Genomic DNA, 14,258 nt, shown 5'->3' with positions numbered 1-14,258 from the left:
AAATGCAAAGTAAAGAGTCACGTCTTATCGGAAGGACTTTATTATGTCCCACGAACAAAAAAAGCCAGAGAACTGTAATGTAATTTCACAAGTTTATTATAGTTCAGTGTCTTTCAAGAAGGTAGTCTGATCCCAGGGCAGATTCCCAGCATCCAGTTCCAGACAAACCCAAATCAGCTTTACTCCTTGGAGAACATGTGCTGGAGCAGGTCACACACACGGTTGCTGTAGCCGAACTCATTGTCATACCTGCATGCAAATGACAGAAGTTTGAATCAGTTACAAAACTCTTTTTTTCCCCCAAAACAGACATTTTTGGATCGTCTGCTTTCAAAATCTGATTTAAGATGTATTAATAATGACATGATTGATCGTGGCACACAGCTCAAAAACCAACTCACCATGAAACAAGCTTGACAAAGTGGTTGTTCAATGCGATGCCAGCTCCAGCGTCAAAGATTGATGAGTGAGAGTCACCATTGAAGTCTGTGGACACGACCTAAGCAGAGAGTCATATACATTTAGGAGGCATGATTCCTAAGTAAGATGCTAAAGAGACAACTGAACTCTAATGTTTAGAGATGTGATGCCATCTGCTGGCCTCTGAGAGTCAGGCTACACCAGCATACACAACATTACTTCAAATCCAAAAGTACTCATTTCTTGTACCTGATCTTCTGTGTATCCTAGAATTCCTTTTAATGCCCCCTCTGCAGCAGCCTTGACAACCTTTTTGATGTCTTCATACTTTGCCTGAATAAGTTGGCAAAAAAAGGATTAAGACTGCAAATAATGGCACTTAAAATTTGGTAAAATGGACTGAATTTATACAACACTTTTTCAGTCATAGTGACTGCTCAAAGCACTAAAGTACAGCCACATTCATACACCAAAAGGTAGGCAACTTGAAGTTAAGTGCATTGCCCGGGGTACATCGACAAATGGAAGGAAGATTTTACATGACAACTACTCCTCCCACTGAACCACTAAAAATTTCAGACTCCAAAATAATGAGGAAAAAGAAATGTACATTGTTGAATCCAAATTTCTGATTAAAGATTATGTGAAATTAAGGTAAAATGATCAGCCATCTGAGACAAACGGTTCAGGTTATATTATGTATGCGATACTTACAGGCTTCTCCAGACGGACCGTCAGGTCAACGACAGATACGTTGGGGGTGGGGACACGGAAAGCCATACCAGTCAGCTTTCTGTTATAGATTTACAACATAAGTGAACCTGAAAGCAGCATTATTATAATCCATTTTAAATTTACCCGGAAGAAAAGGAAATCTGTACCCATTCAGCTCAGGGATCACTTTGCCAACAGCCTTGGCAGCCCCAGTTGAGGCAGGGATGATGTTCTGTGAGGCACCACGCCCATCTCTCCACATTTTACCTGAAGGACCATCAACAGTCTTCTGTGTGGCGGTGGTAGCATGGACTGTGCTCTGGGTAAGAGGACAGATGGCTCCAGTGACACATTTTGCTACTACATGTGAAGCAGGCTCTGGGTTTAGAGTATAGGTGTGCAAATAAAAGCTTTGAAAGGGCAACAGATTTTATTTGATTCCAGTTTCTCTTTTAGAGCTTCAAGGTAAAAATCAGCATTCAACATGCTTTTTTTTTTTCCCTTTCTTACCCACCCTCATCTGAGCAATCATTTAGATTTGAAGCAGAAGACATCATGTCATTTGTAAGGGAGGGGCTGCTGTAAAACATGGTTTTATCATTTTAAACTAAACTAGTCAGTCATTTTCTACAGCTTCTTCCATAATGGACTGTTGGAGATCGTCACCTGCATTTTAAACTATTGAATTATCAAATTTTTTAAACAGCCTTTAACATTCAATTTTGCCAATTAGTAAAGCATTAATAAACCTCTATGTGTGTATTCCCCAGGGAATATTGATCCTTACCCAAAAGTAGATCTACAAAAGGCTGCCAAGACTTCCAAGGTCTCCATGTTCCATAAGAAAACTCAATTCAAAAGAACCAAAACAACTTTGTTGTACGCTGTTCAGCCTTCCCGGTAGCTGCTTAAAGTCTGTCTCACCAGCTTGCAGTCTGAACATATATTGACATATTGCTGGCTTGTTTTAGAAAATACATTTCCCTTTTAAACTGATTCTTTTCTGTGCTTTGTGAATTTGTTTTTAACATCTCATACTGAAAATGGCTAAATACATATTCCTTATCCAGAAAGCTTCTACACACAAAAAAAAAAAAAGTTCCTATTACTGGTCATTTATAAATTTGCATCTCAAGGTGAGCTTTCTTTAATGATATTCAAAATAATTTACACATGGGAGAAGCTCAGAAGGTTAGACCTAGTTAAATGTTTTTACCATGAGACCTTCAACGATTCCATAGTTGTCATTGATGACCTTGGCAAGGGGAGCCAGGCAGTTGGTTGTGCAGGAAGCGTTGCTTAAAATAAGTAAAAAAAACAAAAACGTTAAATTTTAGTTGCTCCAACACTGTGCGGTTTATTCCTCCCACCTAATTTCAGGCGAGAACATATTTTTAAAAGCAAATATTACAAAACTGGTTGAGACTCACCTGACAATCTTCATTGATTTGTCATACTGGTCATGGTTTACGCCCATGACAAACATGGGAGCATCGGCACTTGGAGCGGAGATCACCACCCTCTTTGCTCCACCTTTCAAATGAGCCTGGATGGTAAAAAAAACAAGTTGGCTTAATGCAATTTAACAATCCCCTAAATTAAGACAACTAGGTCATTTTGCATTTTATATTTGTAGAGTTAATCTTCATCCGCTTCAGGGAAATTATTGCATTACAAAAATCTGCAATCAAGTCTTAAATTTGCCATACAATCCAAATGTTTCTGAAATCCAGTTGCTTTATGAATATTTATATATCCATTAGCAAAATAAATGCCTTTGGGGAACTTACAGAAGCTTTTTCGATGGTGGTGAACACACCAGTGGACTCCACAACATAGTCTACACCAGCATCACTCCATTTGATGTTGGCAGGGTCCCTCCTGTACATTTTTACACCTTAAGGTTATACAGAATCCATACTATTCAGGAAGCATATAAAAATTAACAAGTGGGATGCATACTCGTGGAAGACCATGATGTGCATGTTGCCAATAACCAGCTTGCCGCCCTCTGCCTTCACCTCTTCATGCTTCCAAATACCATGAGTGGAGTCGTACTTAAACATGTAGGCCTGAAAGAGAACTTAGAAATTTTAAACTGTACAAAGGTTATTTGGGTTCAAATACCATCTTACTACATGATGCAACATGTTAGATTTCTAGAATGGCTCACTTTAACCCTTCCAAGTAACAATTTAAGCAGGGCACTGCAAAGTTTTACACCAAAAGAACAAAAAGAAAGGGTTAAAGAAGGTTGTTCACCATGTAGTCAAGGTCGATGAAGGGGTCATTGATGGCTAAAACCTCAACTTTCCCACCCATGGCTGCAGCACGGGTCACCAGACGGCCGATGCGTCCAAATCTGAAATGCATCATTAAGCAGAAAATATAAATGGAGAGCATTTGGGTTCTTCCCAGCCAGCTGTTGTTGTGCAACAGAAAAATCTTTTGTTTGGTGCTTCTAAAAAAAAAAAAAAAAAAGATCATAAATATGGAATAAAGTTGTGACATTTGATGGCCCAGGAGAGAATAGTTAGTGCTACAGTGACATATTGCAAAACTAATTTTTGTAGAAAGGGTAAAGCTTGGGTTTAGATTCCAAACTTAATTGCTCCAGACACAGATTTTTGAACAACCTCAGCAAATTAGCTACCATTTTTTATATTTTCTATTGACCAGTAGGTGGCACTCACTCCCAACCTAAAACAGGTAACCGCAGACAGACCATACAAGGTCAGCCCACTTTGAAGATAAAGATGTTTGCACTCGAAACCAAAAGGCAGTTTACTCCTTATAAGGCAACCTCAGCAGTGATCCTTAAACTGGAAAAAAAGAGAACAGATATAAATCAGGAGTGCACCACCTACTGCATCCGTCAGGACCCAAGAGCTGCAGTTGATACAGTGTCAGAGGAAGAAAAAGATGGTATATGTAGACAGAGGAAGATGAAGTGCGAGATTGGAAATATGCAACAAAAAATAAAGGCAACCTAGTGATCTAATGTCCAAACAAAGTAAAATAGTTTCTGCTACAATCGATGTATTAGAAGAGTCATGGCCCTGAAACTGTAACAACAAAGCCGGAAAGAAGTCATTTTGTTGCAAATGTTTTAAACAGATGTACCCAATCCGAGATAAGTGGGCGATTTTCAGTTTTTGAAGAGTTTTGACAAAATGAATTTTAAAATTAGAATCATCAAATTTGAAGACTATGAAATGACAAAGGAGTTAAATGACCAACATCCCCAAAGTCTATCTCTCTGTTGTACCAGCCTAAGTGCACAGCAAAGAGAATGTTGCTCATCTATACAGGACAGGATAGGAGAGCTATGTAATCTTAACAGTTTTGGGAAGCAAACAGGTAATCAGAAGGCCAAATTCGACCATGGCCCATCTTTTGTGTCCGACACGGGAGTTTTGCATCCGTCAAGGATCAACAAGCCAAATCTCCCAGCAGCAGCTGTTGTTGGTTCACACAATATTGAACCCGTTTCAGTCATCTCCAGGTCTTAGCAATATCCATATTTTGCAGCAGGGATGATCACTGGACCTCAAATATGTTAGAGTTAAATTTAGACAAGTGGGGAAAATAAAAGGAATGTGACAGCTGAGGGAAAACAGCGATACAGACAGTGGAGGGGCCTGAAGGGTGTGAACTGAGGTACACCAAGTGTGGAGCCATAGCACCAGAGGGCTATAAATAACGAGGGAATAGACAATCCAAAATAACCAGAAAAATTGGTCCAGCACACACAGCATCTTAAACTTAAGTTTTGGTTGTACTGCTGGGCTTTAATACCAGTTCATATTAACACAGATCATATAAAACACAAAAGTTTGGTTTATACCATGCTTTATAAAACCTTCCAGACTTCAACTTGTGAATAACAGTTTGCATCAAAAAGAGTACAAAATAATCCCATCAATCCCTAAACATATCATATTCTGAAATGTTCTCTCTTTGTTGCTCACTGGACTCTTGTCTGTAAATTAACTACATTGTATTCTGAGATACTCCCTGAACAATCAGAACATCCTGCATGTCCACTGCCTGCCTCTTGGTGCGTGCTTCTCGACCCAGAGCCAATCTGTAGCCGAGTTAAGCTTATGCCTCCTTGCATTGCCATGGTAGGTCCCAATAAATATACGCAATAAACAATCCAGTTTAGACATGGATAATAATAGATGACTCTTTGCAATAGCATTGGAGGCAGTGAAGCAAGACCATTCTCCTCTCCCTTTATTGCTATGGCAGGCGCCAACTAAGGAATGTTGAGGCTTTTATTTTGTAAAGGTCAATTTTATTTTGAAAGGATAAAGCGGACCAATTTCCATCACTGAGACCCAGCAGTAGTTTTAAGACCAGTGCTGCAATTATTGCTGTGTTAAACATGAAGACGTTTATTTTGTATGGTATGTCTAGGTGTTATTTTGAAAGTCCAGTATAGTTGTCGTTTCAGGTCTGGGTTACTTCCACTAGTTATATAGAACCTGGTTGCTATTCTAAAATCATTATGTATGCTATTATTGCATTATGTATACTCACTAGTAACTATTTAAGATTGAGGCTTTTATTTTGAAAGTTTCACTAAGCTGTATTTCAAAGGACCAGCATAGTCCCATTTCCAACACTAGGTGAGCTCCAACATTAGTGTAATGCCAAGTCCTGCAGTTATTTATAATTTAAAATATAAAGGCTTTCATTTTGTAGAGCATGTTTTGTCTCATTTTGAAAATCCGGCATGGTCTTCCTTTCAGATCTGGGTTACTTCCATTAGTTATATAGAACCTGCTTGCTATTTTAAAATCATTGTGTATGCCATCATTGGATAAAAAAAAAAATCAATAATAACTATGGAAGGTTGAGGCTTTTATTTTGAATGTTTCAGTTGGCTTTATTTTAAAAGGCCAACATGGTCCCATTTCCAACAATGGGGGAGCTCCAACAGTAGTGTGAAGCCCAGTCTTGCAATCATCTATTGTTTAAAATGTAAAGGCTTTTATTTTGTAGAGCATGTTTTGTCTTATTTTGAAAATCCAGCATGGTTGTCCTTTCAGGTCTGGGTTATTTGTATGAGTTATATACTGGTCCTTCTCAAAATATTAGCATATTGTGATAAAGTTCATTATTTTCCATAATGTCATGATGAAAATTTAACATTCATATATTTTAGATACATTGCACACTAACTGAAATATTTCAGGTCTTTTATTGTCTTAATACGGATGATTTTGGCATACAGCTCATGAAAACCCAAAATTCCTATCTCACAAAATTAGCATATCATTAAAAGGGTCTCTAAACGAGCTATGAACCTAATCATCTGAATCAACGAGTTAACTCTAAACACCTGCAAAAGATTCCTGGGGCCTTTAAAACTCCCAGCCTGGTTCATCACTCAAAACCCCAATCATGGGTAAGACTGCCGACCTGACTGCTGTCCAGAAGGCCACTATTGACACCCTCAAGCAAGAGGGTAAGACACAGAAAGAAATTTCTGAACGAATAGGCTGTTCCCAGAGTGCTGTATCAAGGCACCTCAGTGGGAAGTCCGTGGGAAGGAAAAAGTGTGGCAGAAAATGCTGCACAACGAGAAGAGGTGACCGGACCCTGAGGAAGATTGTGGAGAAGGGCCGATTCCAGACCTTGGGGGACCTGCGGAAGCAGTGGACTGAGTGTGGAGTAGAAACATCCAGAGCCACCGTGCACAGGTGTGTGCAGGAAATGGGCTACAGGTGCCGCATTCCCCAGACCTGGGCTACAGAGAAGCAGCACTGGACTGTTGCTCAGTGGTCCAAAGTACTTTTTTCGGATGAAAGCAAATTCTGCATGTCATTCAGAAATCAAGGTGCCAGAGTCTGGAGGAAGACTGGGGAGAAGGAAATGCCAAAATGCCAGAAGTCCAGTGTCAAGTACCCACAGTCAGTGATGGTCTGGGGTGCCGTGTCAGCTGCTGGTGTTGGTCCACTGTGTTTTATCAAGGGCAGGGTCAATGCAGCTAGCTATCAGGAGATTTTGGAGCACTTCATGCTTCCATCTGCTGAAAAGCTTTATAGAGATGAAGATTTCATTTTTCAGCACGACCTGGCACCTGCTCACAGTGCCAAAACCACTGGTAAATGGTTTACTGACCATGGTATCACTGTGCTCAATTGGCCTGCCAACTCTCCTGACCTGAACCCCATAGAGAATCTGTGGGATATTGTGAAGAGAACGTTGAGAGACTCAAGACCCAACACTCTGGATGAGCTAAAGGCCGCTATCGAAGCATCCTGGGCCTCCATAAGACCTCATCAGTGCCACAGGCTGATTGCCTCCATGCCACGCCGCATTGAAGCAGTCATTTCTGCCAAAAGGATTCCCGACCAAGTATTGAGTGCATAAATGTACAAGATTATTTGAAGGTTGACGTTTCTTGTATTAAAAACACTTTTCTTTTATTGGTCGGATGAAATATGCTAATTTTGTGAGATAGGAATTTTGGGTTTTCATGAGCTGTATGCCAAAATCATCCGTATTAAGACAATAAAAGACCTGAAATATTTCAGTTAGTGTGCAATGAATCTAAAATATATGAATGTTAAATTTTCATCATGACATTATGGAAAATAATGAACTTTATCACAATATGCTAATATTTTGAGAAGGACCTGTAGAACCTGCTTGCTCTTCTGAAACCATTGTCTATTATCAGCTTTCAAAAATCATTAGTAACCATGGAGGGTTGGTGAAAGAAAATACCCTTTAGGGTTAATCACTGTTGTCTAGGTGTTGGAACAGCAGTTCATGCTGTTTAAGTACCCCACACAAAATGGCCACCATGTAGTTCTCTCTTATGAAGATGTTCAAAGGGTTATAATCATCTTTATTGGTCATTGCACATGTACATTACAACGAAATTTGTCCTCTGCATTTAGCCCATCCCTTACAGGGAGCAGTGGGCTGCCATTGTGCGGCGCCCGGGGAGCATTCTGGGGCTAAGGGTCTTGCTCAGGGACCCAGAGTGGTAATCTGTGGGATACTAACCTGGCCCCTTGTGTCCCCTCTGGAACACAAACCTCCTGTTCTAACCCCTAGGCCCCTTTAGGGGTCGGGTCAGGTTTAAGCCATAGAAATGAATGAAAATCAAAGGAAGTCAATGCGAAGTCCTCAAAAAGATAGTAATCCATGCATGTGTGTGTGTGTCTGAGTGTGAGACACAGAGAGGCAGAAAGAAAGACAGAATCACATCCAGACATATACAGTAGGAGATACACAGAGCTATAAATAGAACAGTGAGGAATGAATCAGCCAATCAGCAAAGAACGTCAGTGTAACTTGACACCTGCTGTTTCTCACTCACGCAGCACCTCACTCTGTGTCTCCCCTGGTCTAGGCTTTATAACATGGAGGCGCATGCTCCCGAACAACTGGCCATAACTCTGAAACCGTAGGGGCGATCGATGTCATTCTTGGACCGTTTTTCTCAGAACAGACAGGGGATCGATAATAGCAATACTTTTATGTTGAAAAAATAATAAGACACAACACTAGGTGAAAACAGAGAGAAAATGGAGAAAAAGACAAAAATGCCTGAACATGCTCCCAAACAAAGTCTAATATCTTGGAAACCGTATATGGTATTTGAAAATTTTCCAACTGTGGGCGACAGCTATCCCTCATCCCCAATGATGGAGCTTTATGTCATTCAAAGTATAAAATAGGACGATGGAAAGAAATGGTGTCACTCATGGACTACTGGTCAAACTCTCATTGAAAATACATGGGAGAAGTATAGAGCTAAATTGGGGCCAACAATTTGAACCTGAAAAATAAAAGTTTATTCAAAAGAAAAACATTTGAACCTGAAAAATTATTTTGGAGAAAAATGTGAAAACTGGAAAAAAAAAGTTTTGCAACTGAAAAAAAAAAAAAACTGCTGTGAAACTGGAAAAAAAAAATTGGTTCAAAAGTACTTTTCAGATTCAAGTTTTTTTTTCGAACTTGCAGATTTTTTTTTCGGCTTCAAACCTTTGGCCCTGTTTTGGCGTGGGGAGGCGGGGCCTCAGATCACAGGGGTGCAGAATCATGACTGACTGCTCAACACAACATATTCCCAGCTGTTGCATTCAGGGACCATGGGAACTGGAATTATCTGTAATACATCATCAATATTCTATATATATGTGATTGGTTTTGAATGATAACATGCTTCATCGATAGAAGCAGCTTACGTGAATACACGACGCACATTTCAGAGGAGAAAATATGATCTTGACAGATTTGCACAGCATTTTAAGTTCGTGTTGGAGATTTCCCATGCTCACAACATAAAGCAAACGAATCGCTAAGCGGCGGGAATGAAACCAGATGCAAAATGAGCCGGTATTTTCCGAACACCCCTGCATAATTAAGCCTGGGCTTTTTTTTTGATCTCCACTCTTCATTGTCAGCTCAGCTGGCCGCCCTGCAGTGCATGTTATGCGTTATAGATCAGCTGTTCACCAGTGTGCAGTAGAGCTGTTCTGCCTGACTGGCGCAGAGGAGAGGTTTGTCTGAGCTACCGCACCCTGTTGGCAGTCAGACCTCTCGGGAGTCTCTCCAGTCCCTGATTCCCAGAGGCGATCAGACTCTAACACTGACTCTTAAAGGAACGACTCTCAAACAGTTTCTAACTTTCAGCTCCTTTTATCTAAATTAGGCAGAGGAGAGGAATGATTACAGAGATCAGCGCTGAGTCTCCCGTCTCGGACCGTCGCAGTTTGTAAAAGGATGACGAAGAGCCCCGAAAGAAGGTCGCATGTAGTTTTACATCTGGCACTCCAATGCAATGGATGTTTCCTCCCTCAGTGATTATTAGTAGACTATGTGTAACCATTGTGGTGTCTATCTGGTAGGTTGTGTAGTAGCTGGTATCCATCCTTAATCTAAGTGTGCTGAGGCTTTCTAATCAAACCAGTTACAGCCCATCCACCATCAAACCCAGTGCCCCAGCCACAGGTCATTCATGACAAACCTTGGGCCATTTATCTTTGTAATGTGTGTTGATGAGCATTCTTTTCTAACAAAAAGGAAACATTAGAATTTATGCTTAATATCATTATGGTATAAGTGAGAAAAACAGCTATGAGTCACATAAATAAAGGTTATCCCTAACAGTTTGATATGGCAATGTTTAGGGCACAAATGGTCCAGCAAAATATCAGCACCCCAGAAACTGTCGCCTCTTGCGTACTTGATGTTGCGCTCGCCTTGCGTCTGTGCAGGGGGGTGGGACGGTGGTGAAGTGAACCACCGTCCCACTAAGCCAGCAGTCCACCGGAGATTCCCCCGGTTGACCCGTATGCCAGTTTGCCCCTGGCTGTGAAAATACCGGCTCGTTTTGCATCTGGTTTCATACCGCCGCTTAGTCTGGTGGTTCTTTTGCTAGATGCTGTGAGCATGGGAAATCTCCAACACGGACTTAAAATGCTGTGCAAATTTGTCAGAGTGAAACCTGTGGCTGTGATGGCGAGTTAAAAATCATTTTTCGTGGAAGAAAAACCCGCTTTCTACACTCAAGTAACTGCCATCTCCACTGTAGGAGTGGGATTTTGTTCGTTAGGGGGCACTGTGCATGTCTGCATTGGCTGTGGCAGTTCCACAGCCAATGCGCATATATATTATATATATAATATATATATATATATATTATATATATAATATATATATATATTATATATATTATATATATATATATATATATATATATATATATATATATATATATATATATATATATATATTATATATATATATATATATATTATATAATATATATATAATATATATATATATATATATATATATATATATATATATATATATATAATATATATATATATATATATAATATATATATATATATATAATATAATATATATATAATATATATATATATATATATATAATATATATATATATATAATATATATATATATATATATATATATATAATATATATATATATATATATATATATATATATATATATATATATATATATATATATATATATATATATATATATATATATATATATATATATATATATATATATATATATATATATATATAATATATATATATATAGAGCGTCATCATGCAAGAGCGGCTGCTGACGTCACTCTGCTGCGCCCGCCGCTCGGAATGCTATTTTGTTTTCGAGTTCTGGGCAGTACTTTGCGGGCAGACCACGAAAACGAAAAAGCAATGTCTGCTTTGTTTTCTTTTTGATTATGGCATAAAATGTGCAGTCATGAAGAAGAAAATGCAAATGCAAATAGGATGATTGATTACTAATTTTATTTATGGGTCAAATAACGCAGCCACATTCTTAAAATGAAAAAGCATTTCTGGAAATGCTTTTTCATTTTCAAATTTTGGTATCTATTTGCTGGGGTACATTTTGAAAAATAAATCTCAAATGTCTTTTTCTTTTGCATTTTAATTAAGTGAAAGAATGAGCAGTCTTGAGGAAGAAAATTAAAATGCAAATAGGATTATTGATTACCAATTTCATTTATGAGTCAAACAATGCAGCCACATTCTTAAAATGAAAAAGCATTTCTGAAAATGCTTTTTCATTTGAAATATGGTAACGATTTGCTTCCATATGCTATGGCAGGTCCCAATAAGTATTTTAAGGTGAACGTTGCTGTTTCTGAAGCCTAACAGTCTAGACAGCCTTTAAGTAGCTTCTTCAAAACCACAATTATAGCTAAACAAACTTGCAGCCCTCTATTTACTCGTAACGGTTTAGAAAAAGAAAATCTGATGTGTGCTTTAGTGAAAGATTGCTGAAAGCTTTTCTAGAGAAGAACAAAAAACGAGCTCACCCGTTGATTCCAATCTTCACCATTTCGTCTGATGCGATCTTGTTGCCTCTAAAAGGGTAAAAAAAAAAAAAAAAGTTTAAAATGTAGTTACTAACTCAGCACATAATCAGTAATGTTCGCGTTAACCGAGACCAGACTGTAACACTTGAGCGCTTTAAGTTTTCAGCTTTAAAGCTTCCTGAAGAAGATCTCACAGGGAACACATCTCTTTTTTACTCACCTGTTCCACCAAGGAGAACCGAAGATAAAGTCCCGGACAAACAGCAGTGAAATGCTGAATAAGAAAAAATGGAAAGAGGATCACCTGAACCGGTTGGAAATGACCACTGCCTTACAGACCTTTAATTAGAAAGTAGGAGTCACTCCAATTTATCGCAGCTGCAGTGACCACACCTCCTGAGCGATGACGTCAAGATCAGATGACGCCACTGAACCCCAAGCAGAGGTTGATTGCTACAAAATGCAAAAGTTGTTTTATTTACTAAACTTTATAATCAGTTTTATTGCTAAGGGAAGTGAAAGCTTTAAATCAGGAAAAAAACAATTATTTTGTTTTTTAAATGTTTTGAAGCATTTATAAATGAAGCAGGTATTTATTTTATCATAGTGACCTTCAGTGTTCTTGTGGAAGTCGATTTCAGCCACAATAGTTTAAAAAGAAGAAGGAGAAAGCTATGTTGCAATGACTGCTTTTTAAAATAAAAAAATGTCATTATGGCCTTATAATTCTTAATTTTTTTATTTTTTATTCGTTTTATTTGTAGATTTCTCTCTAGATTGTAGGGTCGTAATAGTGTGACAGAATTACAAAATAGTATGTCATAATTTTCCATCTATCCGTCCGTCAATTTTTTATACTCCTTTAACCCTTATGAACCAAGATTACATGTGGGGTTCCTCAAGGGTCCATTCAAGGGATAATTTCATTCAACATCTACATACTTCCCCTAGCTGAAATTATGAAGTACTACCTACGTACTACCTCTCATGCTATACCTTGGCTGATGACACACACCTTTATATTTGTTACCACACAACTACAGTCTATTTTAGTCACTGAATAAGTGTGTCCATAATATCAATGAGTGTATGGATCTGCAATTTTTGCAACTTAATGCAGAAAAGACAGAAGACACTGTTTTTTTTTCCTGAAAAGGTTAGAGATCAGCACTTAACTTGACTCATTGCAAGCTAAAGACCACACAACATGCAAAAAACCTAAGTGTCATCTTGGAATCAGACCTCAGTTTTAACATCTACATATAGACTGTTGATAATTCTTCAAACTGTTTTCTAAAAAACATTTGCAGATTTAAGAGTTTCCTGTAAAAACAGGGCCCAGAAAAAGTTATTTTCAGTAGGTTAGATTATTGTAATGATGTCTATACAGCACTACAAAAATCAGTCAGGCAGCTGCATCTTATTCAAAATGCTGCTGTCACAGTACTGGCAAACATCAGGACAATTAATCATTTACCACTGCACTGCACTGCACTGCACTGGCTGCTAGTAAATTATATATATAAAAATTTTGTTAATGGTCCATCAGACATTGAGGGATCCTGGTTCTGAACACATTTAAGAGCTGCTGGTAAGTATCTATAGAACTCTGAGATCGTCAGTCATCTGTTCGCTCATTGTTTCCAGCACCAGATCTGAACAAGGGGAGGCAGCATTTAGTTTCTATACTCCTCAATTTTGGAACCAACTCCATTGAAGGCTGAGATGTTCAATGTAGTGCACTAGAGAGCACTTGGAGATAATGCATAAGGCACAGTACTCCTTTTCATGTATTTGTCAGTCCATCCATCCATCCATCCATCCATCCATCCATCCATCCATCCATCCATCAATCCATCCATCTTTTGTCTATACCTGCTTGTCCTTGCAGGGTAACCGGGTTGGGGGTTGGGTGGGATCTAATGCCTATGTCCAGCTGCCATTGGGCAAGAGGTGAAGTGCACCCTAGACAGGTCTCATTTCATCATGACAATGTAAAATCATAATTGTGAGATTGAGTCTTACAATTCTGAAATTGTATCTCATAATATTGACTTAAATATCACAACGTTTTAGACTTAGATTTGTCATAATGATGAGTTATAGTTTTCTTTAAACATCTACAGCAGCAACATTTTTCCATAGACAACAGTTAAAACAGTTCAGTGTAAAAGACCAAACTCAGAAAAGTTAACCCCGACAACCTTACGTCCACTGTCTGTCACAGTGTCCACAACCACAAAGGACCAATAAACCCCAGTCCCTGGA

General features: G+C 38.6%; 1 protein-coding gene across 1 annotated transcript; it reads right to left on the bottom strand.

Moving 5' to 3' along the window:
* Positions 1-78: 78 nt before the first annotated feature.
* On the bottom strand, positions 79-12,367 carry LOC124879888 (glyceraldehyde-3-phosphate dehydrogenase-like). The gene is made up of 12 exons (XM_047384710.1): positions 12,211-12,367; positions 11,991-12,038; positions 3,397-3,496; positions 3,097-3,206; positions 2,925-3,015; positions 2,565-2,680; positions 2,351-2,432; positions 1,302-1,453; positions 1,135-1,213; positions 670-753; positions 402-499; positions 79-249 (listed from the first exon to the last, which is right to left on the bottom strand). The coding sequence occupies exons 2-12, from the start codon at positions 12,011-12,013 to the stop codon at positions 180-182; spliced, it is 1,005 nt and encodes a 334-aa protein (XP_047240666.1). The 5' UTR covers positions 12,014-12,038; positions 12,211-12,367; the 3' UTR covers positions 79-179.
* Positions 12,368-14,258: the final 1,891 nt, after the last annotated feature.

The sequence above is a fragment of the Girardinichthys multiradiatus genome, chromosome 13 (assembly GCF_021462225.1).
Source record: "Girardinichthys multiradiatus isolate DD_20200921_A chromosome 13, DD_fGirMul_XY1, whole genome shotgun sequence".
NCBI classification, from domain to species: Eukaryota; Metazoa; Chordata; class Actinopteri; order Cyprinodontiformes; family Goodeidae; genus Girardinichthys; species Girardinichthys multiradiatus.
The sequence above is the reverse complement of the archived record's forward strand: the minus strand, read 5'-3'. Positions and strand labels throughout refer to the sequence as shown.